Source organism: Periophthalmus magnuspinnatus, chromosome 22 (genome assembly GCF_009829125.3).
Source record: "Periophthalmus magnuspinnatus isolate fPerMag1 chromosome 22, fPerMag1.2.pri, whole genome shotgun sequence".
Taxonomy (NCBI): domain Eukaryota; kingdom Metazoa; phylum Chordata; class Actinopteri; order Gobiiformes; family Gobiidae; genus Periophthalmus; species Periophthalmus magnuspinnatus.
Genome location: NC_047147.1, coordinates 8,291,907 through 8,318,943, shown reverse-complemented (window position 1 = coordinate 8,318,943; position 27,037 = coordinate 8,291,907). Strand labels below are relative to the sequence as shown.

The window sequence follows — 27,037 nt, the reverse complement described above, 5'->3', positions numbered from 1 at the left end:
GATCCACAGGGAGCGAAACGTGTCTGATAAAATACAGCCTGAGCTTGGTTATTACAAACAAATCATTTGCACGGTTATTTCGATTAATCTACAAGAAGTCTATACTCAATCCATCAGCCTAGTCAACTTCCCCAAACCAACAGAAACGAGAAAGAAACGCAAAAGGTTGGATCCAACTTTGTGAGTTGTTCTTCCGGTAGCAAAGGTCAACTCGTCTTGCACCAGGACAGGATACAGCAGCGACGAAAAACTCCCAACACCAATCAAAACATGGTTAGTATGGCAAATAAACACATTCGGTTGATGATTAAGGTTTAATGGCTAAACCTGCATATTATCCTGCTCCTCGTAGTCTGAGAATCGGACTTTTAACACAGATGCTAACATCATGCTAACGTTAGCATGTGTGTTAAGTGTGTGTGCGCTTTTCGTACTCAGTGAAATCAAGCCGAAACTGTGAGATAAACTGATAATTTACTCTTTGTCATTGAACGTCAGTGGCCTCTGGTTAATAGTTTATGGTCTTCACTACAAAACATTTGTCCAGTGACAGAATAACATTTTGTTTTTCCAAGAAACCTACCTGGACGATGACTGAGGGATTACACAGTGTGTTAAAATGATGTAATAAAGGCGTGCAAGGCATGTTTTTGTCGTTTTGTACCTTTTTGTTGGTAGGGAACATTCACAGACGTATGTTTTATTCCATTTAATGTTTTCTTCTCCTGTCTTTCAGTCTCACACCATTCTTCTGGTGCAGCCCACCAAGAGGCCAGAGGGCAGGACATATGCAGACTATGAATCTGTCAATGAGTGCATGGAAGGTAAGGCACTTGCTGCTATCACCTTGTTTTATTACATACATTATATTGCCCGTATGATTTTGATTGTATAATGTGGGTTGTGTGATTATACAGAACTTGTATGAGAGAAAAGATTAAATGGTAGTTCTAAAGGGAGCAAGATCAAACCAGAAGGAAACTGTAGTCGCTCTTTTTGACTGGTTGCTTCAGGGATAACAAATGGCATCCAGCAACCCAGGCAAGGACCCAGTAAAATGCATCAAATAGAAATTATGAATGCTGAGTATAAAGGCACTAGAAACATTCCCAAATAGAGATGAGTCAGAGTTCCACAGTTGTGAATGTTGCATGCATTAAATGAATATTAACATGCTTTTGTCCTGCACAGGAGTGTGTAAGATGTATGAAGAACATTTGAAAAGAATGAACCCAAACAGTCCATCAATAACATACGACATCAGCCAGTTATTTGACTTCATTGATGACCTGGCAGACCTCAGCTGTTTGGTGTAAGTTTAAAGAAACTCAGTATTTTTTTCTGAATTGTATAAGTTTACAGTTACACCAAAATTTGATTATTATCTGATTTTTCAAGCTTTAATATAATTTAAATAACATGCAAACTGAAAAATCTGATGGGAATAGCCAGAGGGACCATGATTTGAAAGAAATTGGATGATTTTGCTGTTTACATGTGATTTTAATAATCCTATAACCCCAAAAATGTTATAATAATTAAATTTTTTGTGTGCAAGTAACCACAGCTAGTGATCTGCGACCACATTGTTGTACAGTATTCATTACAAAGAAAATGTCACCATGTAATCTCATCTAAACATATTTTATATTGTCGTAAACAGATATCGGGCTGACACACAGACGTACCAGCCGTACAACAAAGACTGGATTAAAGAGAAGATCTATGTTCTGCTGCGGCGTCAGGCCCAGCAGGCGGGCAAGTGAGCAGTGAAGGGGTTTAAGGGGATACATGTGTTTGCATTATGTAACTGCTTTTCACAAAGTTATTGTGTTTTTGAAGTTTTTGCCCTACTTTTTAAAATGCTTTGATTTTTCTTTTATTTAGAGAAGACTTTTGTATATGGATGTCTTGCTTACTATTAAATGTTTTGTTTAAATAACTGAGCTGTCTTGTTCAATTATTAAATGTTCTGCAAATTGTCTGCCATTACCATTATGTGACTTTTCTGGTGGACTGACCTGCTTTTCTCCTTGGAGATTTTATACTTCTGTCTTTAATGTTCCTCCATAAGGCATCAATTTATTAACTTGTTTTTATTGCTTATAAATTCCTTGAAAAAATACATTCTTAGTGTGAGCAGGGTTACCTCTCTACAGATGCATTGTCCTAGTAGCGTCAACTGCTTGTCACCACGAGGATAGACAAGGTTAATGTACTGAGGAACAGTCTAGGTAAAGCATCAAGCAGGCTGTGGATCCTCCACCAGAACAACAGCTATGCTCTTTGAATTGTAAAGCCGGAAAAGGGCAACTATAAAACAGCTAATCAGGAATTCTACCATCACAGAAACTCCGTATAACGGTATAATAAAAGATGACGCGAAGAGAAAGTTTTAGTATAAGCCTTGTTTACTGTGAAAGAACATTTTCTTCTCCAGAGTTTGGCCACAGGGGATTGTGGGTAAAGGAAATGACTTTGGTGGAGGATATAGCTACTCATGGTGTAACTTTCAATGTCTCTATTATGCACAATGATTTGTTCTGGAGTCAGCAAACACCGAGCACCAAGCCAATCATTTCTATTTTGCGTTTATGGCGTTGAAGACCTAGAACACTGATCTAGGCTAATTAGTTGCTTTGACTGGCCAGCTTACGTTATTGTCTAATTTTAGGAAGATTTTGCCTATAGTCTATTTTTTCCTTGACATTTTGTCTTTATTCCAACTATTGTCTTGTATTGATTTCTTCTATTTAGTTTCCACTCCAATAGCAGTTTGTGTCTGCTGAAACACTGTCAATACAGCAGCAAACAAGCGCGTCTCCAAATATTGATTCATTTTCTAAAACTATGCCTTCGGGGGAATAACAGATTTGGAAACTACCGGTCTCGCTCTCTTAAATTTGGTTTAAATGAAAAACAAGTCTGGCAGCTGAGGAGAGCACGTGCAGGACTGTGTGACGTGGGTTGGGAGCTTCGGGCGCGCGAGATGCCGCCAGGCTGTCACCGCTATCCGCCTCTCATCCCGCCTCTCCCTCTCTCCCTGCACCTTTGTGTTGTGATCAGCTCCCACTACCACCACCACCACCACCACTGCGAGCCCCCTCCTCCTCCTCTTCCTCCTCTCCTCTCTCCTCCTCTCTCCTCCATCCCACCACCCTACCCTGCCCCTCTCACCGCCACTGCCGCCCCCCTTCGCCTCCTCCTTTTAGCATCTGAAAGGACCACTGAGTGAGAATCGATGGCGCAGAGGCCCGCTTGACAGGACAATAAACCACAAAGAAGGGGTGAGTTTTTTTCCGCGTCTTGGCTTGTTTTTGCCCTGTCTCTGTACTGCGATATCTCTCTCTAATGTCACCACGAGAGGATGGCTGCTGCTGCGCGTGGCTCGGGCTGCGTGGCGATGCTATAACACAAGGCATCTTTTGTTACCGCGATATGATTTAGACCAGAGCGACTGCCTCCTCTGCTCCACTGCTGCTGCTGCCGCTGGTGCCTTTACGCGCAACGCTGGTCCCACAAATAACATGGCACACATGGGCAGAACAGCAGCGAGCGAGTGGCCAGGCATCCTCAAGCTTTTCCTCCTTATTAATTTCACATGAACACACATTCACCTTACATAACCCAGAAAAAACACCTCTGGATCGCCGTGTTATTTTACACACACGCAGCCGCTGCAGGTTTGCCCGGTTCTCATTTGGCGCTGCGGTATTACAGATGGTGTTAATGCGGCCGTAGCGGAGTAAACAATATGTCAGTGGGTTCCTTACACAAATGTTAGTGTGTATTTTCAAGAAATCTTTACTCGAAATTGGCTTGGCACCGGTGTGTTTTGGTGTTGTGATGCTTTCTAGGCGCACCTCGCAGCCGACAGCAGTGGAAGTCAAATCAATGCGCAGGGGAGCCGTCTATTTACAGATATGCCTCTCTCGTGTCTGTGATAGCCATAACAATAGCTCCCCTCGTCCTGAGCCCAGAGCTTAATCAATACACCCCAAAATAAGACTTTATTATTGGTAAACGTCCAGACGCTCTCCCACTGTCTCAAACAAACTGATGAATCATATATTGATCAAAGTGCAATGACTGAGGAGGGAATGCGTTTTGGCTGGTGTAACCTCGTGTGACCTGACAAATATTTTACTACAGACAAGTAGAAGGATGAAATATTTGTGAATGATTTGCTTTCTGTAGGTTATATCCTTGAGGTATGCCCCCAAGGGAATCCCTCTTAGATAGTAGCCTATAATTATGAACTGTAAACTCTTTGTTCGTAGGCTATATGGTTTTTGTTATAAGAGTGAAAGTTTTTATACCTATGTTAAGTCCGTACCTGGGCTTGGCATAGACCACAACTGACCCAAAATGAACTCATAAGCTAATATGCGTGGTGAATGCATATGAATCGACCATATAAATGTGCAAAGGTGCATGTTTTTTACTGTCAGTCTAAGGTCCAGAGCGAACACAGCATTGTCTTCATCCAGCAAGCAATGACCCCTTTGACCAAGAAGATGAATGGAAGTTAAAATTTCAACTAGACTTCTTACAACATCCTCTCATGTCCTCAGGCTTCCACGTGCAGTGTAGAGATGCCCCCACAGAGGGAGTTCACACCACTTCTGATACCGTCTCTCTGCCATTTTGGTCTGGCATTCCTCTGTCTCCACAACCAGCTGAAGACCAAGCACTTCTTCCCATGAGGCCACCAGCAGAACTCAGCTTGGACCGCTCTGTATGGGGCCTTTCGCATATCAAGTATGTCCTTATACGATGGCAAGTGAAGTCAACGATTTATCTTCTTCAAATGTTAAGGGGGACAACATGTGTGGGTGGAAGTAGCAGTGGGTTGAGATACATTTCCCATAAGATGAGACGAGACATTTGGTTGGATTCATGAGAACAAGACAAGATTTTGACATAGTGTATAATTCAATTGTGGGGTTTAATTCACAATTTTGGTTTCGGTATTTTATTTTATATTTTTGCTGTCATTGTAGAACTGTTTTTTTTTTAATCTGACTTCTCAAAACACACCTCACATGTCTTTAACCCAGAGATGCCCAAAAAATGTTTTCTCTGTGGGCCAAAATGAACACTTACTAGCACATCAAGAGCCAAATCTAATGATGGTTTGTACATAAAAGTTCTTCACCAAATAAATTCAGTATATACTTGTCCTTCCTTTCATCTTGTGACTGTCTTTTAGTGCAAAATTGAATCAAAATAGATTCTTTTTTCCACATGCATAATTCTGTGTCACGAGATCTTCCCCGATCTCTAGGATCAAGTGAACATTTTGTGCATTTGAATCTGGTAAAATGGGCTTGGAAAAGCCTTTTCAAAAGTGCAATGGTCAGTGTTGAGACGTGTGCGAGGAAGCAACAATAATGAACAAGTCACAAATGATGCATGTGGCGAGACTATCCAACAGATACAGAACTATAATTGGTGTTTCTAATTGAACGGTGTCAGAATGCTTTGTTAACTGACCGACAAATGAAATGACTGATCATAGCGTCTCATACAAAAGCACTTATAAGTGAGAGCACAGATTTAAAGCATTTTGACCTTGAAGTTGATGGAAGAAGCAGGAAAAGAGTTTATTGATGTGGAAAGCTCTAAAACGATAGCTGTAGTGTAAAAACTTCAGTGGAAGGTAAATTGGTGAGTTGGTGGATTTACAGCGCATCAGTGGGATATAATGGACAAACAAGTCTGATCCACTAAAAGCTCCACCTCACGACTCATGACTTAAAGGATCTGCTGCTGCTGCTTCAGTCAGATCACACTTTGTGAACACTAAAGACCTGGAACATCTGACAATGTTTGAGCCCGTTTACCAGATCAAGTTTAGTGAAAGTTTATCTTGAGATCTTGAGTTTCTCTCATGACTGCTGACCTTAAACTTATGTAAATGTACTAATACATTGTATTGGTTAGTTACAAGAAAAAAAAAAAGTCACTCACAGTTAAAGGTAATTCTTTATTATGTCATCTGTTTTAGTTGACATGGAGGATGATGATGGGACTTGTCTACTTGATGTTTTGTGGTGAGTATTGGTTTTAATTACTAAATAGAAAAAATAAATATAAATAAATCTGGTTATATATATATATATATATATATATATATATATATATATATATATATATATATATACATATATATGCACACAATATTTAGTTAATATTTCTCTTTATTCTCAGTGACCCTCAAGCCCTGAACGACTTCCTTCATGGGACCAATGAGGTAAGTGCTGGAGTAAAAAATCAATAGTGTAAATAGTAAATCTGAGCTGGGAATCTCTTTTGGCCTGTAGTGTGTGGAGGCAGTCTGTCAGAATGATTTACAGAGGAGGGCAGAGTGGCCAGAATGTGTACGAAAAGTGTTTTGATAAATTTACTACTTATAGAGTAAAAGTATTGTAACTGCTTGGCATCTTTTTGTAGATGGTTGTATTTGGCAGTAAGTGACTATTTATGGGCTCATGTGGTAGTCGTCTCACAGTGATTATTGCGTCCTTGGGCAAGACACTTCACAAACCTTGTCTATATATGTATTTATGCGGTACATGATGTTGGTGTAGATTGGCAGTCACATCTCTTATCGGACAGGCCTAGGACAGCTAGTTACCATAGCAACTTGCCACCACCAAATGTGTGGAGTGATTTAATAATGCAATGTAAAGCATCTTTGACTGTCCAAAAAGCTATATAAATTCTAAACATTCATATTTTTTCCTCAAAGTTGATACATTTTTGATAGGCAAAGGTATATTAATGTTCAAAGTCAGCCAAGTAAATGAAACTTGCCCACCTCTGGAGATTTGTAATGTAATACTGGATAATTTTTCACCACAAATCCTTTCCTAAAATTGCTGCTTTGGTCCCAGCAGCTGCCGACTGAAGACCTGCTCATTAACTCCTCCTCTGGGGAGGCGTCCCTCTTCACAGATGCCCCGGTGAGTGTCTAGATCCACTGCCAACAGCGTCACAACAACCAGCAGCATGCCCCCCACGAGAGGGGCTTTCTGCTCCCCCCCTGCGCCCCAAATGCATCCTGCTAACTTCTGCTAATGACACTTCAACAACATGCAGAGCTGAGACGGGCCCTCTCAATGATTAAATAAGACATCCTAATGCTTTTACACAGGAGCCTCTGCAGCATCACGGCATGTTATTGCATTGCACTCATCATCAGTTAAAATGCTTATTTGTGATGTAACACCCCATCATAAAATGTGCTTACAATCAACATAACAAAGTTTCTGTGTACTTGTTTTAATTCAGCTTTAATTGAACAATTATTATTATTATTATTATTATTAATGCTAATATTATAATCCTTAAATGTTTCTTTATATGCTAGAAATATGAAATACCCTTTTCTGTCACAGTCTAAGTGTCTCTGTGTGTGCCTAATCTTCATCTGCTGTTGGTCCTGTCCCCCACAGAGCCCAGGCTCTCTGCTTGGAGATGGGGTGGGCTCTCCGGACTCACCCACGCCCGGCTGTGTGGACCTGTCATTTTTGGAGGAGGCTCTCCTGTCCTCTCCAGAGGGAGCAGAAGACCCTCCACTGGGGCCCATGGGGACCCCTGCTGAGCTGGAGCCAAAAAAGGTCCCTGTGGAGGAGGCAGAGGAGGCGCAGGTGGCCTGTGATATTCTCCAGCAGAGTTTGCAGGAGGCAGACATCACTGAGCAGACCATGGCTCTGGAGGCAGGGCTGGTGCAGAGTGGAGACAGTCTATCGCTCTACTCGCCTGCCCCTCTGCTGTCCCCTGTCCCTTTTGTGTCCAAATCTGTGAGTTTACCTGTGGCCCCTGTCCTGCCCAGAGACACCCAGGCAGCAGTGGACCCTCCCCAGCCCTCTCTGTTGGCTGTGGGGCCTGGATGTCCCTCACTCAAACCAGCTGCGCCCCCTCAGCTCATGGGGCTTCTGCCTGGAAATGTGTTTCCCGCTGCTTCTCCCGAAATTTCCCTGAGTCCAGCCAACGGCTCCAGTATGATCATCCACAAAGCCCTGCCCACCGCCCCACCCCGGCCTATTATCGCCCAGACTCTAAGAGCAGCTGCAGCGCCCCCTCCTGGCATAATCCTGCAGCGCACTCCACTTGCCATCCAGCCCAAACTGCCCATCACCATCCAGCCAAGACTAGTACAGATCAGCCCTAAGCCTTCAACACAGAAGCCACCGCCTGGTCTTACCTTTGTCTCTGGCACAGCCTCCCCAAATATTCTTCTGTCCCAACCAGCTGCCCAAAAGGCTGCCCCGGTCTCACAGTCCGCCCCACAGCTTCCCAAACCGGTCAGTCTGCAGCTGGTCAACCAGGCGGGCTCCTTTGTGTTGCAGCCTCACGGCCTCTTCCATGGACAGAACCAGTTACTTCTTCCAGGACAGTCTCCTGTCACTCTCCCACAGCACGCTCCGACCCAGCGCCAGCTCCTGACCCCCCAGGGCCCTACGCTGCAGACTGTGGCCCCCTCTGCGGGGCAGCTCATGGACAGCTCACAGATCCTCACTGTTCCTCAAAGGCAGCTGAACTTCAGTCCTGTATTCACCACCCCCACGGGGCAGCTCGCTCTGCGCCAGGCCACAGTGCTGTCTGGACCTCTGCAGCTGCAGTCTGCACCCCCTACAGTCTTCCAGATGCCAGCGCAGCTCACAGGGACTTACACGGCTGGGGCCCAGGGCTCTCGCGCCACTCTGGTCCACAGCCCTGCCATTGGAAACCACATCACCCTGATCAACAGCACAGGGGTGCTACCCCCAGACCTCACCTCCATCTCCATAGTGAACGGCCCGTCGGTGGTTCAGGGGCTGCCCTTCGCTGCCCAAACCCAGGTCCCCCAAGTGTCCCAGGTGTCCCAGGTGTCCCAGGTGTCCCAAGTGTCCCAGGTCCCTCAGGGCACAGTGACAGAGGCTCAGTTGGGCCTGCAACAGGCCTCTGTGGTCCTGCTGCCTGAGCGGGCTGCCCCAGAAGAGAGGGCTCAGGACGAGACCTTTCACCTGACACAGGTGAGTGCTCACTGATGAAGCTTAAAGAAGTAACCAACTGGACTATTATAATGAAAAGTCTGACATGTTTCTCTTGTAGTCCTATGGACCAGTGCTGCAGCAGGTGTCAGTCCAGCCCACAGGACTACAGTCCTCCACTCCCCCCGTGGTGACCATCTTACAGCCCCCTCCTGACCCTCCTCTGGCTCCTGACCCAGCTGTGGACCTTCCCAAACTCCTGATGGCTCCAGCAGAAATAAGCCAAGTGGTGGAGGAGGTGACCCAACTGAGCCAGAACCAAGCCTTTATGCAACAATTGCAACAGGTCAGTGCCAACTACATCATGTAGCACAGGCCACTTTATTAAACTCTATTACTGTAGTGAATATTATCACTATATTTAATTTTAGTATTACTGATTTAGAATGCTTACTCTGATTATTGTTTCTCTATAAAATCATCCACAGCAAGCACTTACTTCCCCTCTGTCGTCGGAGCTGCTGGTTGGCGCGCTGCCAGTGGTGCCTCTGGAGGCTCTGTCCTCACCCCAGGATGGGCACAAAGAGACAGACCAGTGTGTGGACTCCCCTTTGCCCTCAGACCTGGATGATTCCTCTCTGCTCTGCTCCTCTCCCTCCCCCACAGACCCTCCTCCACAGACCTTTACCCCTCCAGCACAGGAGACTGACACTACAGCACCCCCTACCCAAAGTGCGCCCCCTGTCCAGTACCAGCTACAGGCCCAAAACGCCTTATTCACCCAAGATCAAATACAACCCCTTGTGTCAGAAACCCAAAATACAAAGTGTATATCACCTCCCAAAATTCAAGTCCAGACTTCTCTCCTACCTTCACTGTCCCATGCTCAAGTTCAGGCCTCTTTACCCCAATCCCAAATCCAGCCTGTTGTCCAGACCCCTGAAGCCCAGAGTGCAGCCCGGACCCCCTCCCCTGTGCCCGCCCTGCCCCCTGTCTCTGTGCCTCAGTCTGGTCCCACAGCTGCCACCAGGGCCCCTTCAGGAGAGCAGCCACACATACATCACAGTGAGTCCCTGTAGTACAGTACAACAAACTGGAGTGTCAGTGATACAGCGATACAGGTTATGTGAGGTAATACTGTCTGCAGGGAGGGTCTGTACTCCTGAGAAAGACAGCAGAAGCACAAGTTACTGCAGAAGTCATTATTCTTCCATTTAAAGGTCCACTACGTATGTTTTAGTAAGTAAAATCCCTGTACTGGAATAAATGGAAAAGAGATACATTTAAAGCCATATTGTGGAAAAGGCAAAGCAAAAATCTCCCTGGATATGAGCAGGTGCCAGGTCCCTCACCAGAAAAGTCGCATAGTGCACCTTTAAATGTGTGGACAAGACTAATAAACTATGTGTGTAAATATCGTAAAAAATTTGCGACCTGTCAGAAGCTGTGAACCAGTCTGCTGATATATGAAAAACTGTAGACCCAATTAACATGGCAGGGTAATATATCTATTTATGTCATATTTAAACATTTATTTAACACTCAAATGTAATTGGATTGTACAGCATTGTAACAGAGCTTTTCAGTCTATCATTCTCAAAGCTCCAGCCTCCACACCCACAAGCTAGTTATCATTTCCTCCCATTTGGCACGCACAATGACACTTGAATAAATCTGTACGAGTTCAATTATTCCACCTAAATTACCTTTAATTGTAATTATGTCATCCATTTCTGTAGTGATCACATCTGTCACTCAGCTCATTACAGCCATCACTGATTAAATCTTTATGATGACATATGAGACGCTAATCTACATCTGTACCACTGTGCTATTCAGAGCCAACTGCTGCCTTGGTCCTGGAGAGTAAGGCCTTCAGTGTACCCTCTCCTGCAGCTCCCATTGTCCCAGGGCATGGATCCTCCCCCCACATAGAGCGGACCAGTACCCAGGCGGGACTAACCAACCAGCAGCAAGACACCAAGGTAAAACGAGTTTGTTATAGCTATACTATACTGGCTTGGGTTAGTTGATCATTTTGATTATTCGAGTCACAGTGTAATTGTGACAACTAAGAAATGATATAGTGACTATTTTAAAAGAAATATTATATATTTAAATTCAATCTGTACTCCAAAAAGTAAAACTAAACCTTTAATTTACTCTGATTTTGATTTTGGTTTTTAGTCTCAAGTCATGTTTTAAAGGTAACTTTATTGTAAAAGTAAATATTCATCAAATATCCATGTTTTTGTGCAACTCTAGGCCTATTATTTTTTAGTAATTTGGGGCCAAAAGGCAGAGGTGGACACTTGCAAGTCATGACGGATCAGACTTGAGTCGCTATACTGAGGACTTGAGACTTGACTTGATAAAATGGACTCAGACTTGGGACTCGACTTGGACTTGAGCTCTGTCACTCAAGATGACTTGATGCTCCTCAGAAAGCTTAGTAGACATGTAACAGTTACTGAAATACTCTGATATGTAGTTGGGGCTGTCACAATAAATTACATTACAAGCTCCTTTGCTCAAATACATTGTTTTGATGCACCAACAGCTAAAACAGAGGGAACTACCGTGATCCTTTGCTCCATTTCAGTGCAGACGAAATAACTGTCATTATGCACTTTTAATTCTTAATTCTTTGGATTATATATAGATATACACAATTTTGTTCCTCCAAAATATCACTTGAGTTGGACTTGTCTGTCTTTGACTTGGGACTTGACTTGGACTTCAGACCAAAGACTTGAGACTTACTCGAGACTTGCAAAACAACAGCTTGATCCCACCTCTGCCCACAGGGGATCAGTGACCTTATGCTGTGAGTGCTCTCAAATGCACTTCTATCATCCTCTGATCATATCGTGCTGTGTTTTTGTACTGCAGTTGGCCGTTGTTGTGGAGCAGCTCACACCAGCACAGCGCCGGCACAGGTACAACTCACTATTATTCAAATTATTCAACTACTACTATCTCCATTACACCGGGATTAAAGACATGCTGGAAGCTGCAGCTAAACGCCCTGTGTGCCAGTTCTCCTTTGTGTGTCCTCACCAGGATTTGACTATCACTGAATCAAAACTAATTTATTTTATTATTTATTAATGGCCAAATTTACATGGATTAAATACAGTGTTTCCAGCCAGTTAGGTTTGAAATCTGCTCTTAGGGTCTTATGTCATCTCAGAACTGTTTTTCTGCTTTCTTCATACAATATCATCTGTAGTTGTTATTTGGAAGCGTCTTAATTCTCATCTAATTTATACAGTAAGACGTGCAAGTTTTGTTTATCCAAAGAGTTTACATGCCTGACACAAAATAACATGAAATAAAGAAATAATTAGGTCCCTGGGTGATGAGATTTCCCATTTGGTATTTTGTAGTTAAATCTTTTGTGACAGGAACATGATGTACTTTCTTATTGTTGTGCTATCTTAATATTAATAAAACACACACTACTGAACAAGTTTGGGATTTTTTGCATTTTAAAGGTGCACTATTTAACGTTTCACTAGAGGTGTTATTTCTCAAAAATGTCTTTAAAAATGTGCCTTTTACTGTGAGCGAGAATCTCTTACCACAGATCTGAAATGTAAGTTGGTGGTCTGGTGACATTACCTGTCTCCATGGAGTTAGCCAAGTTAATAATAATAAAATAATAATAATAAAACAATTACAATTATAAACAATATATTAAATAAATAAATAAATAAATAATGCTTCACACAATTCAAGACAGACAAAACACAAATTATAGGAAACGACAGAAAAAGGAGAGAAACTTATTTGAAGGCAGTTTTCACCAGGTGAGTTTTTCACCAGGGGTCAGGGCTTTCTTGAAGACGCTGAGTGTGGATGAGTTAAATGTCATACTGTGTTACATTCTTACAGTTATATCTCCATGGAGACAGGCAGATGGTGGGCAGCTGAAAAGTTACAGAGTGCGCCCTGTAAATGATCTGAATATTCTCATTGGTGCTATTGCCTGTGGGTCTTACAAACTGAAAATGTACAGTGAAATCTTTATTGTGTTTTTTTGTCAGGTTCCAGCAGCAGTTGTGTTCAGACCATGCAGCTGTTCAGAGACCCTGCACCCGCGCTGCCTTCTCCTCTCTACAGGAGGCAGTGAGGGGTCTGCTGCCCTACCATACCTGTGCCGGACCCCTGCCCACCCAGGACCACTTCAACATGGGTCTGTGTCTAGTGTATTGGTTCTGATTTGATTACTGAAAACAATATTAATAGATGATTCTTTTACATATATATATTTGACCCCACAGTGGACCAGGAGTTTGACACTGTGTCTGGATTCCTGCTGAAGCGGACCAAGGACATGGTCAACAAATACAGGCAGCTACTCCTCCGAGAAGCACTGGTAAGTAAACATAATAATAGTTTTGCCTGGAATATTTCACAGTGTTGGAATAACTACATCAATACTGCATTTATGGTGGTGGCGTCACCTGCTTGTCACCATAGACACAGATGAGTTCAAATACTGTGGAAGCAATAACATATCCTAGAAAACAGTTATTAATGAATTTCAATCCACTTCGTACCCATATTTTTCATGCTAAACTAATCCCCATGTGTAAATGTGTTTTGTTTTGTAAATGATTGTCTTTTATGGTTTTATGGTTCTTAAATTATGCTATAAAGATAAACCCACACGAGAGTCTGCATGTGTCATATATCTGACGTCTCCGCAGCAGGACAGCCCGTCAGCAGAGATGGTGATGCTGGAGAGACTCTTCCTTCAGGCCGAGCGCTTCACTTTGGCAGAAGACCGACGGAGAACGCGCAGAGAGACAGGTCAGGGGCTCCGACACCAGAATTTTGTCCCCTCAGCTTTTTAATCTGGTGTAAATCTTGCCTCCTGTTGTTTATTTCATCATAAAGTTTAATGGCATCTGAGAATTATTTAAAGGTAATACAACTCTGTCCCTAAACAGCAGATGTGAGCAGTTAATTAAGCTGTAAATTCCTAAGTCCTGTGTCACTGCCAATATGAGAGCTTTAAGAAATCGGAAAGAGAGATAGACAAGATGTGTATTCAGCAATATCTGGTGATGTTCATTTACCTGATGACTAGTGCACTAAGACTGAATCTGCTTATTTATAAATGTGCATTTTGTTAATCTACATGATAAAAACATACATTTAGTACATGTTTAGGACAGTTTCAGTATCCATGTATAGTGATATTTATATGTATCTTACTGTAGACCATTTAACGGATGATATAGGCAGGGGTGTCAAACTCAATTTCACCGAGGGCCGCATCAGCAAAATGGTTCGTCTCAAATTTGCAAAGATATAAAAAAAATGTCTGTTTAACTGCGTAACTCCTGATAAACTGACATTTTAAGACAGTCATACGTTTAAATTTACCTTGTCGCGGGCCGCATAAAATGACATGGCGGGCCGCATTTGGCACCCGGACCTTGAGTTTGACACATATGATGTATAGTACTGTGGGCTCTATTCAAAGTATGTTCAGTATTTTACCAAATTTTAGTTTCTTTATTTAAATGTCTCAAATCCAGTCTTTTGTTCTAGCTTGTTTTTTTTTCTCTTCAGAGTCTGTGATGACAGCTTTACCCTCATCAGCGTCTTCCCCAGATGAAACTTCACCCTCAGGCCCGTCCCACGCCCCTCCCTCACCCCCCTCTCCCCCCTCTCCCCCCTCGCCCCCTCCTCCGCAGTCCTCCTCCAGCGACAGCCCCCCCTCGCCCCCCTCATGGACCAGACTTTCGGACCGCCCCCCGGGACTTCGGACATACCGCTCTAGCTCCCGCGGCGGTCTCCGTCTCACCATCAAACACGAATCTGGATCTCGGAAAGTGGTCCACAACTCAGCCTGTGACCCTGGACTGAAAAGGAACTACGCGGGGCAATTGACCAATGGGAGCAGCCGTCACTCTCAAACCCCCAACAAAGCACTGCAACCCGTATCCAATGGGAACCTGTCTACGGAGGACGTCCTGCCTCCGGATTTCAAAATAAAAGCCCCTATAAAAGACAACAGAGAAGTAAGCGCTCCTAAATTAAAATGTTATCGCTTGGATACATCACCGGACCACCCCCCACCAATACAGGAGGATAACATGCTTAGTGAACACCTTCAGAGCGCTATCGATAGCATTTTGGAGCTACAGCGGCTTCAAGGCCCGTCTACGGCCCAAAGTAGGGCTTCCTCCGCCCCCTCATTGGACCAGGCAGTGGCCAGCATTCTAGAGGGGCATCTCTGAATGGGACAGACTGGCGGGACAACTTTAAAAGAAGAAGGTATGAAATACAAAAGGCACTATAGAGATGCAGACAACAGCACTATCCTTAGCCACATAGTTGTTAGATACTTCTTTTGATGTACGTTTGTGGACAAAAAAGTCTATTTGAATAGGAAATCTATTGTTTCAGTGGTAGTAAAGTCATCCGGAGGTTTTACAACACAGCATCATCAGCAAATAGTATATAAGTAATAGTGCGGACCACGTGGAGTAGAGATTATTCAATAGTTTTTATAAGATTTCTTTCCAAATGTGAATTTTCCTTTTTGCATAGTGCCAAGCTTCCAGGGTATTTATTTTGATAATCTGTGCCAATTTTTTGATGGAGTGAGTGTGAATGTGTGTGAAGAAAAGATGAAGAGTGCTTATTTGAAATATCGCATCCAGTTTTGGGAGCACAGTACCACAGTCTCCCTAATGTGCTGCGTTCATGTGGTGCTCAGACGATTTTTATGAGATGGGCTAATTTATTTTTTTCAATTTTTCATCTCGCGAACGTTTGATATTTATAGCACTACTGAAATAATAATACTGCTATTGCTTAGTACTGTATAAGCCCGATATATAGTGCAAGAAGAGGAGATCGAGTGGGTGGGGAGGATGGTGGTTTTGCTGCTGCTGTGAAGATAATGCTGAGGAGAGCTTAGAGGCTGAAAGAGGGGAGAGAGAGTGTATTTGAATGAATGACTTGAAAAAAATATTAGTTGTGTTGAGCAAGCAGGTGACAGAACTATGTGAGGATTTAACAGATAAGGCATAAAAGATTAAATTAATGACTATTAACAAGATGTATTATGAGTTTAACACAGAAAATAAACCCTCAAAGTGAGAGGATTAGTTGTAGAGACCCTTCCAACAAAAAGCCCCATTGTGATTTGAAACAATTAGATCACTGTTTGATAAAAAATCAATATCTTGTGTTAGCGACAATGAATAATACTATTTTATTAGTAAAAGATTGCATCCACTTAACAATCACTTGCAAAGGTTTTATACAAGTACTGCAAATATAAATAGTTTCGTCCAGTTTCCGAGCACCACATGAACGCTGCATTAGGCTTTCCTTAGGCTTAACGAATGATACTCCAAAGAAAATGTGACTTACTTCATCCTGAATACACCAGCAAACGTCCATGTTGCGTCTCTTCCCCAAAATGTGTCAGACCAGATCGGGGGGCACAAAGGAATAATAACAAAGCAAATGTCTTTTAGATGATTTATATCACTACATTCAAGTGTGTGGACTGTTCTGTTTTATGTGTAAGCAATAATGAGTCAGTGAGACGGAGAGGTGATGGGTAGCTCGGTATATCGCTCAGTATATCCACACGAAGCACTTGTTGAAGAAAGCCTAAATGTAGTTGTTTTCATGGACTTGGTTTCATGAGCCTAAAAGAGCCCATAATATGTGTTTCCAAACTTTAAAGCGACATTATGTAACTTTTCTGGTAGAAAGTGCGCCCCTTGCCTTCTTCTTCTTCTTCTCCATGCAGATGCCATTGTTGCCTGAAATATTCCACAGTATGTCATTAAACGTTTTTCTTATTTTTATCAGTAAAATGTCATGCATCGCTTAAACATGCATTTTTGTGTGTGTGTGAGATGGATGGCCACTCCCCAGATCTGACCTGTAACTAGGACTGGTGATGTCACTGTTTGCCCTCATGCAGAGAGATACGTTTAATGCCATACTGTGGAAAATTCAAAGCAAAGTAATAACATTTTGTGGAGACAAGCAGGTGGAGGACCCTCTACCAGAAAAAAAAACAGTACAGATCAGGCAGTGGTGGAAGAAGTACTCAGGTCTGTTACTTAAGTAAAAGTACAGATAACGGAGCAAAAACACACTCAAGTAAAAGTATTAAAGTACTCATTTACAAAAGGGATTAAAGAGTAAAAGGTACAAATATTTTACTGATATTTTGAGATCTTATAAGGCTTCAAATGTAGTGAGTTTGATAAAGAATTGTGCTGTATTTTGTTCAGCAGAAATAACTGAATCGATCATTTATTTTTTATATTTTTGTTGGCTCGAATTATGGACGTGTAAAAAATAAACCCCTCAGTGTTTTCAGCAGCTCTCAAACTGTAATGAAAAATACTTTTACTTTTCAGTCCTGTTCAAAAATGTAGTGTAGTAGAAAGTGCAGATACTTCTCTCAAATGTAGTGAAGTCAAATTAACAAGCACTTAAGCTCTTAAGTAAAGTACAGGTACCTAAAATGTACACTTAAGTACAGTACTTTACTACTTGTACTTCATCCACCACTGGGATCAGGGGTACTGTTTACATCTCATTTATCTGCAGCAGGGTTGTTTTCAGATTTTGCATTGGCACAAGCCTCAAAAACCTGGGGAAATTTGGTTTCTATATATTCCATAATTTGAATTACAACACCACATGACTGGATTATTGTATTATGATTGTACAGAACAGCAGTATTTTCAAATATGTTTTACAATTTCAAATAATAACTGTACTTTATAATAATTGTACTTAACAGGGGACCACAGAGGAACCATAATTGGGGTAAATGTGCACAGACTGTGGAGTTTAAATCATAATTAAATGCACATTAGGGGCTCTTTTAGTGGCTGTACCAAAGTCCACCACCAAAACTTATAATTTATGTGTTTTTTTGTTGTGACGCAAAATATTGAGCCTCTTCAGCATCAAAGAGCCTTGACCAAAAACTGAGTTAAGTTTAGTCCTGTTGAGTTCAGTGGTTTGCCTGTCAGTTTACACACACACACAAACAGTGGTTTCTAATTCATTTTTAAATCATGTGACAATCTTTTATTTGATGTAAAGTTCGTATCATTTGAACCATGTCTCCCATTAACCGCGTGGATGGTGGATAACCTTTAAAGGGATAGTGCAGTGTTTGAATTTAAAGCACTTCATTATTTTATTCATTTATGTAGCCAAATTGTGCCCCAACTTTTTGCATGTGTGCATCACTTTTAATTAGTTAGTATGAAAACCTTTATTTGCTCCAATGGGGAAATTTCAATGTTGCAACAGTAAAGTAAATACATTATATTTACTCTTACAGGTAAATCTGAATTTTCCAAATATATAAAATACATTGTTGTTGTGAAAGATTTTTAAGTGTAAAAGTATGTAATTGATGAAAATACTGGCCTATCCCTTTAAAAGTAAATCTTATAAATTCATTTTTGCAACAACAATTAGTGATGTAGAAACAGACTGCAAATTTAGAATATTTTGTGTGATTAAAAATTGCCTTATAATGATTCAGTCCCTTTAAAGTGAATGGGATTTACACAAATGATATGTACATGTAACTTGACCATTAGGTTAGATCAAACAGGCCTTCCTATGTGTTGCAATGCATTATGTTTCCTATGTGAAAATGTCTTGGGATGAAGGTGTTTAATATGCAGTAATGTCGTGTCAGGACCTCTGTACTAGTCATGGGTGGACGTGTACTTTTACTACATAGGATTTAAAGCTACCATCTGTACCATGTTGAATCCTTACCACTAGATGCTGTCTATGTCACTTCTGTCTACTAGTACCAGCTTTGGTCTGGCAAAAGAAGACGAGATACCACAGGTGAGGGGAGGGGGAAACAGGTTCCACATCTGCAGTCTACTGATAAAAAAAAATCAAATAAACTTATGGATGGTAGCTTTAAAGCTGCGTCAACTGTAGTAAGTGAATCTTAATAGTGTACGTCTGTCCTATGGAGGTCTCTGTAATGCAGTAAAGATGTCAGAGTGTCATTACTACACTCAACTTCTCCAAAAGGGGACCCCCACTTTAAGTTTTCAAAATATAGATTTATTCAAATGGTGGTCAAAGTTAGACCGTTTTATGGATCTGAAATGAGCAGCTATTTTGTATTTTCTCCCATAACATATGTTTGTGTCATAATGATGGTTCTCCAGTTTCTCCAAAATTCTTCTTGTCCAGCCCAAGACTGAGGCTCAGACTCTGGAGACGGCTCCACAGGCCCCGCACTGGAGTGTCCAGTGTTCCTCCTGACAGGTGCCATGAAGGACGGGTCAAGCCTCCAACAACACATTTTATGACCAATCCTATAAAAAATGGTAAAAGTTAAGTTGAAATTCTTATAATTTTGGCCACCACTGTTTTTGTTTATTTATATTACCCCAAAGTCTTTAAAAGATTTTGAGGTTAAGTGGTGTCCCCTTTAGTGAGGAGGCCTCATGTGCCATTGTTGTCATTGTCCGAGTGTTGAACACATTTAAGGACAGAAGTGATTGTTACATCTGCATGTTGAGCCATTTATTTATTTGTCTATTTATTATTTATTCTTGTGTTACTGAATGAACTGTGAAACCAGGGGAGCTCTCACTAATTTCCAACATTTGACTGACAGATTGTTCGATGCCAAAATCAAGAGGCCTTAATCCAGCAGAACTAGATTGTAATAAAAATAATGTCATTCCTGACAATAACCCGACTTAAGAATCCTGAAGTCACGAGTGATTCATACAGTATATGAAATGTTAAGAAACCGCTTTTGTACTCATTTTTACAGACTATTTATTAAACTGTGATTTTGTAAGAAATAAAACATAAAAATAACTCTGAATCATTGCATTTTGTTTTACAGAAATTTGTCATTTTACCACTGCATAGAATAAAGTCACTACCAGAACCGTACACTGAACTGGCTGCAAAGACTGACTAATCGTAACAAGTTGACTATAAAAAGTGATTATAGCCATATTTAATAATTATTAACTGGACAAACAAAAAATAAAAAAAAACAAGACATTTTATATAACAAAGACAGTGGAATAATTGTCAACAAAGAGCAATTTCATATTTTCATCAATAATGCACTTTTATTAGTAAAGATGATCTATTTAGTCACTGTACTTCAAGCTTTATTAGGTCTCAACATACAATAGAAATAATCACTTGACAAGTGGGAAAAATAATTGACTAGTGGACGACCAAAATAGTTGCAGCTCTGAATTGTCCCCATGCAGCTACAGAACATGACGACAAATATGAAAACAAGACATTTGAGATCACCTTAGTCATCTCTGAATCAGTCAGACCCAATTGTTTGTGAAAATTGTGAATCCTGCTGTTGAAGAAGCAATTTGTCAAATTAACTCCCTAACAACACAACAAATAACCTGGGACTCGCCTTGTTATAAAACCAAGGGAGGTGTTTCTTAAATGAGCGTTTTGAACCGTCAGAAATCTATTACCACGAAAAACACAAAGAAAATAGACTTGAACCTCCCAGGGATATTACAAACATCACTTTATTATTTTCAAATGATTCGTTTATAAACAAAACTGCTCCAGTCAGACAAATGAACAGGGCAGCGGTTCACAGTAGTACAGTTTGAATGATCACAATTAAATGCATCTACCTGGCAAAGTTATACATTTCCAAAAACACAAAGCTGGCTTCTTAAATATTGAATTTACTTTTTTTTTAAAGATTGCATTGAAAGCGATCAGATGACAACAAGTAGTGTCCCGCTGCTTTGTATTCCCTCAGGTATGGGGTTTAAGAGGCACATTAAAACATGAGCCATTGGATATCCCATAAGAGTAGGGGGTGCAGGCAACAGGACGTATGTGGTCAATGTTACAAGCCAAATTTAGTGTCAGTCTCTCCCCATAAAAATATGAATGAATGGCTTACAATGCATCAAAAATAGACCAGAACACATCTTTTAGTGGAATAGGGCAAAGATAAGTTCAGCATTGAGGTGACAAGTCATTCATAACACTTAAAACACACCAGCAGGGAGAGCACTTCATTAAAGGCCATTAGAAACAGCCTAAGCAAACTAAGCAAATGATTTAATCTTTCTAGCTGCAAACCTGCACTTAAGTCCAGAAGTTAAGTTAAGGGAAAAGGGAAGTCCAAGCAGGCAGCAGCTTATATTAAAAAAGGCAGTATTAAATTACATCAAATACTTTTTTATAAATAATTTTAGTGTTCATAAAAAAGTGTCAAGAGTTCTTTAACTTCAAATTTGACACAGATTTTAGTCCATTAAAGCAGAAAGAAACTCAATGATTCTCACGTTATCCTTAGTGGTCCAACAGTCTTGTATTGAGGTCCATATTCTAGGTCCTGGTTTTCGACAGGTGGATCATAGCCCTCAGTTCATTTTCTGGGTCCATTTTCTGGGTCCCAGGTACAAATTATCAGACCTTCAGTTGAGTTTTATGGGGATGTCGGCTCCGTACTTGCGCAGGAACTTGCTGTGATTGTGATCCACAGACCAGAGGGGCGGCAGGTGCTTGGGTCTCATGCTGCTGAGGAAGTGCTGCCTCCAGCGGCGCTCCAGTTCCATCAGGCCCCTTAGACCCTGCTCTGCGTGAGCATGGACCACCTTCAGACCGTGAGGTATGTACGCCTCGTTAAAGATCCTGCAGAGAGACAATAGGATGGGACATTAAGACAGAAGTGGTCTATATAAATGGCAGTATTTTACCTTAAAACTCTGGGCATACACATATTTACAATTAACAGCATATGTTTATGTTTTATTGTTCACCGCTTGATTTTTGTGATTTTCCTCTCAATTGTCCAAATACAATGGGGCTCTCACACGAGTGCGATGCTGATGAGTCGATGACTCGCTCTCCTCGCACAGTCGTGCTGACGCCTTAATAAATTATGAACCATCCCTTTCAAGACAATTTCTCTGAATCTCAAGTTCTCAATCTGAAATAGATTAAATGAATATAGCAACTTGATCTTTTTATGCATCATTTTAGTATGTAGTTTTAAAAGGAGAATTAGGACATTTTCAATAGTATTTCAGAAGTTACTGTGCAGTAGCTATTTGAGTCCAACTAGAGATGCCTCCACCTTCTGACAAAGATTTCCTCCCAAAGCAGTCAGGCAAAACAATTCAGAGCCCCTCAAATACATTAAGAAAAAGCTTTTGCCCTCACCTGGTCTCCAGACTGGCGGCCTGGTTGATAGTCTCTACAGTCAGTGGTTCATCGTGATTCATGTTCAGGTAGTTCTTAATCATTTCCTCCAGCTCTACCCTCCTGGACTCAGGCAGTCCGCCCCCGGCGCTGAGCAACGCCCGGGCAGCGGATCGGACCCTCCGGCGGTCCGTGTCCTCATGGAGCCGAACCCCCTCTTCACAGCCCTGGGGGGCAGAGAACTCATCGGCCAGCTGCTGCTTCAGGAAACCGTCGTGCACATTGGAGGCGGCATGACAGCTGGTGCACAGCAGCAGGATGTCATGGGAGTTATGGTCCTTCATCTCAGTGGGGAAATGTCGTCTGTACTCGTGTGGCACTATGTTCTTCCTAAAATGACCACAGGGGGGCACTTCAGTCATGACTCAGGAGTTGGTGCATTGAAAAACAAAAGTGCAAATTAACCCAACTGTACTTACAAATATTGTTAGTTACTTATTATAGGTTCTCAGTTCAACAGAATAGACTGACAATACATTTGTATGTGTTTTGGTAGCTTTAGGATTGATTTACATCATTTTTAACAGTTATCTTAAAACCATTGCATTCATCAGAGAATCTTAAGCGAAAAAAGTCCTCCCACCTCCTTCTTAAATTTTAGACTTTGTGCTCAAGATAAATTAAAAATATAATCAAACTGACAAGAAGAAAAATAAAGTCTTACCTAATGTAAGAGTCTGCTTTCCCACAAACCACACAGAGATTTTCCTTGGCAGTGAGGTAGTAATCCTGTTGTGAGTCAGGACGTCCCGATGGCTCAAACAGGAGCCTCACTATGAAAGGGTTTTCACTCACCAGCACTAGAGGATGAACAAAGACACTATATTAGCACCAGCACCACTACAGCAGAGTTAGTGTTCACCGTTTTCAGAGCCCACCTCCAATCCCTTTGTCCAGGTACCACTTTGCTTTCTTCTTGTCGCAAGTGCACAGAGGCTGTCCATCCGGAGCATGTAGGAAGCAGTTATCATACAGAGGGGACTTCCTGTAACCAAAAATATAAAGGTTATACTTCAAACTTCAAATAAAATAAATGCATTAAAAATAATAAAACTAGGAAAGAACCACACATGTAAAACAGAATAACAATATTTAAATCATCATCAATATGGACTGAAAAATTGACAAACTGGTAAATTACAAAAGAAATCTTAGATTTAAACACATTTTTTGAAATCTTGTTCAATATATTCAACTTTTTATATTCACAAACCAAAAAAAACACAATGGCCTAATTTGTACATACCGTGCGGAGTAGCCTACACCCAGTGGTTTCCTCTTGTTATTGCGTCGAGGGTCTGGGACTTGTTGATCTCCAGACTCGGGGCTTATGTAGACTGCCGGTTTTCTAATAGTCTTCCGTCTCCGCTCTCCGTCGATGGGCTTGTCCTCTCCATCCCCTCGGCCTCTGAACGGGACATCTAGCAGGCCCTGGCAGCGGGACACCAGCTCTGCATAGGAGCTCCCACTGGGCGAGACAGAACCCCCCTCAGACTGAAGACCGAGGAGGCAGAAGAAGAGGGCGATGGAGACCTGTGCATCTCTAGCAGCGTAACACATCTGAGGAGTTCAGAAAATTATTTAGTTAACATTTAGTTATTTTGTTAACTTTCAGTAAATAAAAAGGTTCCTGGCCTCAAAAAGGTTCAGATGCTCTTTTGTGTTTAAATGGAGATAAAACTAGTGTGCAAAATTAGATTAACCTGCTCTGGTGTGAGGTGGTCTGCCTCCCAGTCGCTGCAGCGGAGGTCTAGAGACTTATCTAGAGTTACATCCAACAGATCTGCAGCCAAAGACTTCAGGCTCAGGCCATTATTCACTGTAGCCTTCCTGAAAGTCAACATACACATTTTAACTATAACTATAAAAAATAAAAGGTATATGGTCAACAGAGATGGAAGTCATTTTTGTGCATTTCTGTATCCCATTTACTACTTGCATGTACTACTGCCAATAATGTATTGCTGCATTCGTATCCAACACATCTGTTCCTCTATATTCCATCTATTCATGTGTAATCTTTTAGAATTCATAACCTAATTTGTATAGTAAACCTACTTTTTTTTCACTAATTGCAAGGTCCAATACTCACATAACAGGATTTAAAAATCATTTATGACCTTTTTTTCATCCCTGGGATAAGAACTCACTTCTGTCTCAAGGCGAGGTAGCGCAGGTCAACCGTACACGCCAAAGCTAGCCCATAATCTCGCGTCAGACGCTTGCCGTCTTCGTAACATCCCACTCCGACTTTGAGGATATGGGGGTCCCGGAGCACTTCGATCAGGCCGAGGGGGAGGGGCTGCTGTGCATTTCGAAACTGGAGCAACTTCACCAGGATGCAACGTCCGGAGTACGACGCCATCTGCAGGAGGGACACCGCCGATGCTTTGCCCTTCACTGAAACCTGCAAAAAAAATCAGAGCTTGTCTCATACAAATAAAATACTAAGGATTAATGTTAGTAAAATTTAGAAAGGAAAAATCCACCCCAAACAGGTTTTGCTACTTGATATATACTCAATGCTCTACTTTATATTTGCAGACAAACAATAACTGTCAATATTATGGAACAGAACCAGACTATAGATGATATAAGCCAAATGTATCCATGGGTTTTCAGGGTAATAATTCAAAACTAAATATCCTATGTTTTGAATGGTGAAATGTCATCTATAAATGGGAAGCTGAAAACCATGAAAAGAAACAATGAAAATAGATTTTCGAAAAGCAAATATTACTTATGTTTAGTTAAAAGGTTATTTTCTGACCCTTCAAATGTTCCATTTTAAGAATCATTGTATATCAAGCTGCTCAGCATCAAAAGCCATAAAAGACAGTGTATTTAGATTTTCCCTCCCTGTAGTGATGCAAACTCGCAACTATTACAAAGGACTAGCTAATTGGGGAAAAAATATCTTGTGCATTCAAGGTGGACTTTTCCTCAAGTGTTAGATTCATGCAGATAATTTCTTACACCGTTGATCTTTACCCATTCACAGTCCAGTCCCAGCACAGGGAAATCTGACAGCTCCTTCTGGAATGGGGGCCACAGCTGCTGCCACTCCTCCTCCGAGCTCACTGTGACCGAATTCACACATAACACCTGTTCACATGACGGTAACAAGACTGTGGGGGGTGCCATGGTGGGCTGGGGTGCCTTTGTGGGCTGGGACTCCACTGCGTCTTCCAAACATTTGGGAGATGTGTTAAGTTCCACAGGTGTTAAAACTTTTTCAGTGGGACAAGGCAGTTCTACAGGTTCAACCGCCTTCTGATTGGAAGGCAGCCTCCGTCTTTTAGTGCTATAAATTCTCCATGCCAGCAGCCCCCCTAGAGTTACCCCCAGAACTGCGGTCACAACCGCAGTAAGGGGTCCACGATGAGACATGGTTGCTGCTTTTGGCGGGTTGTCAGCAAAATGAAAAGTGCTATCAAAATGAAGAAATGTCACAAAACTAGTAATTTATCAAAACAACAGGCATATTGTTTTAAATAATGGAGTTACCTTTTGTGCGTCAGTGAGTGAATGAAACTTAAATGTTGATTAGCAGCTTGGACAAGAACAGCATTTCTCTGAAAGCGAAAATAGCAAATGTGAATAACAGAAGTTGTTATAAGGATAAAATGTACCCAATGACATTATTTATTAAAAAATAAATAAATAAATGATGGATTTAGGCGTTTTGCACCAGTCTCCTTACACTGCACTGAATGTGACAGGATTTTTAGTTTGGACTGAGCAGATAATCGTTCATCTTTTTGTATAGACATTGCTTTTTTCAAGATAATATTCTGAACTATAAAGAAACAGAGAAACCAGAAGCAGAACTCTTCATCTATAGAGCTTTGCAAACTTGACACTGTTCTACTTTTGACACATTTCTGGTCAAATTCATTAGCAACAAAACAATGCCAAACAAGTTTAAAGTCTCCAACACGGTTAAGGTGACATAACGTGAACATTTAAGTGTAACAGAGTAAAATTAGGCCTCTAAATACCGTTACGATTGTTGGGAAAACAATGAACATGGCCTGATAAGATTGCATTGATTTAGCAGCCATCTCTCATTCATCACAGTCATCGGGTCTGAAAGGTCTCAAATAAACACAAAAGGGGGATGCATTTCAGATTTCCAAACCTAACTTTTCGTATTTTGGTGCTTTTATATCGTTAATGCATCATTTATTGATCCTTTTGCCTTCAGCGTCCTTGTTGTAGTTGTGCACAGTTGCATTAGCCAAACTAGCAGCCAAGTTCAGTGGCTAAAAACACAGATCCAAGGCTTAATCCGCACGGTTTCTACAGGCTGCACAGTCGAAGTTTTGTCGAATCTTTAGATTTGAATTCACAATCTTACCTTTGCGTTATTATCCAAAACCAGACAGGTTAATCACTCCACTTGTTTGTCCTGGTTGCTCCATGTCTTCCGGCCTGTATTTATAACAGACAGCTGCACCCGGCGGCCTCCTCTGCGCCGGGCGCCCTCTGGTGGCTGGAGGCTTGAATCTTTTAAGTCAGTGCATTTATTCTCATGTAAATATAATTAAATATCTTTTGACACTTTCAGCTGAAATTGTCCTGTAATAAATGAGCTGGAACTGACATTATTTAGACTCTAACTGATGGTGCATTCGAGTTTCAAGTGGGTGCTGTGAACAATATACAAATATAATACATTGCTTACTTTCTTACAAAGGTTCTGTTTCCAATGTAACAATTGTCATTTCTCGTAATCACAGGAAACTGAGATATAGTAGCTACATTTCGGTTATTTTAGTCAAAGCTGC

At 41.4% G+C, this 27,037-nt stretch overlaps 3 protein-coding genes across 4 annotated transcripts; 2 read left to right on the top strand and 1 right to left on the bottom strand.

Annotated features, from left to right (window-relative positions):
- Positions 1-136: 136 nt before the first annotated feature.
- On the top strand, positions 137-1,943 carry LOC117390235 (enhancer of rudimentary homolog). Its single transcript, XM_033987917.2, has 4 exons — positions 137-273; positions 737-824; positions 1,192-1,312; positions 1,664-1,943. Exons 1-4 carry the CDS (start codon positions 271-273, stop codon positions 1,764-1,766), a joined length of 315 nt encoding a protein of 104 aa, XP_033843808.1. The 5' UTR covers positions 137-270; the 3' UTR covers positions 1,767-1,943.
- A 4,067-nt stretch (positions 1,944-6,010) lies between these two features.
- On the top strand, positions 6,011-15,451 carry si:ch211-168d23.3 (BRD4-interacting chromatin-remodeling complex-associated protein). Its single transcript, XM_033988694.2, has 14 exons — positions 6,011-6,056; positions 6,214-6,256; positions 6,903-6,968; positions 7,461-8,849; positions 8,904-9,023; positions 9,103-9,327; positions 9,470-10,046; positions 10,821-10,966; positions 11,874-11,920; positions 13,031-13,179; positions 13,268-13,362; positions 13,697-13,799; positions 14,568-14,638; positions 14,693-15,451. Exons 1-14 carry the CDS (start codon positions 6,016-6,018, stop codon positions 15,236-15,238), a joined length of 3,618 nt encoding a protein of 1,205 aa, XP_033844585.1. The 5' UTR covers positions 6,011-6,015; the 3' UTR covers positions 15,239-15,451.
- Positions 15,452-20,533: 5,082 nt separating this feature from the next.
- On the bottom strand, positions 20,534-26,720 carry exd2 (exonuclease 3'-5' domain containing 2). Of its 2 annotated transcripts, none has more exons than XM_055231178.1 (10): positions 26,608-26,720; positions 25,755-25,822; positions 25,224-25,677; positions 24,398-24,654; positions 23,951-24,077; positions 23,494-23,807; positions 23,126-23,232; positions 22,912-23,047; positions 22,209-22,577; positions 20,534-21,677 (listed from the first exon to the last, which is right to left on the bottom strand). In XM_055231178.1, exons 3-10 carry the CDS (start codon positions 25,635-25,637, stop codon positions 21,461-21,463), a joined length of 1,941 nt encoding a protein of 646 aa, XP_055087153.1. In that variant the 5' UTR covers positions 25,638-25,677; positions 25,755-25,822; positions 26,608-26,720; the 3' UTR covers positions 20,534-21,460. The 2 variants fall into 2 exon arrangements, with proteins under 2 accessions (XP_055087153.1, XP_055087154.1); XM_055231179.1 differs by having other exon boundaries at positions 25,239-25,677.
- Between the last annotated feature and the right edge of the window lie 317 nt (positions 26,721-27,037).

Excerpts from the sequence above, each read along its gene's own strand:
- LOC117390235 (XM_033987917.2), top strand. Across the intron at positions 825-1,191 it reads TGTCAATGAGTGCATGGAAG|GAGTGTGTAAGATGTATGAA; the intron begins GTAAGGCACTTG and ends TGTCCTGCACAG. Across the intron at positions 1,313-1,663 it reads GCAGACCTCAGCTGTTTGGT|ATATCGGGCTGACACACAGA; the intron begins GTAAGTTTAAAG and ends TGTCGTAAACAG.
- si:ch211-168d23.3 (XM_033988694.2), top strand. The coding sequence starts at position 6,016 with ATGGAGGATGATGATGGGACTTGTCTACTTGATGTTTTGTG. Across the intron at positions 9,024-9,102 it reads AGACCTTTCACCTGACACAG|TCCTATGGACCAGTGCTGCA; the intron begins GTGAGTGCTCAC and ends TTTCTCTTGTAG. Across the intron at positions 11,921-13,030 it reads CCAGCACAGCGCCGGCACAG|GTTCCAGCAGCAGTTGTGTT; the intron begins GTACAACTCACT and ends TTTTTTTGTCAG.
- exd2 (XM_055231178.1), bottom strand. The coding sequence starts at position 25,637 with ATGTCTCATCGTGGACCCCTTACTGCGGTTGTGACCGCAGTTCTGGGG. Across the intron at positions 23,808-23,950 it reads ACCACCTCACACCAGAGCAG|ATGTGTTACGCTGCTAGAGA; the intron begins GTTAATCTAATT and ends TGAACTCCTCAG. Across the intron at positions 23,233-23,493 it reads GGTGTAGGCTACTCCGCACG|GAAGTCCCCTCTGTATGATA; the intron begins GTATGTACAAAT and ends TTTTGGTTACAG.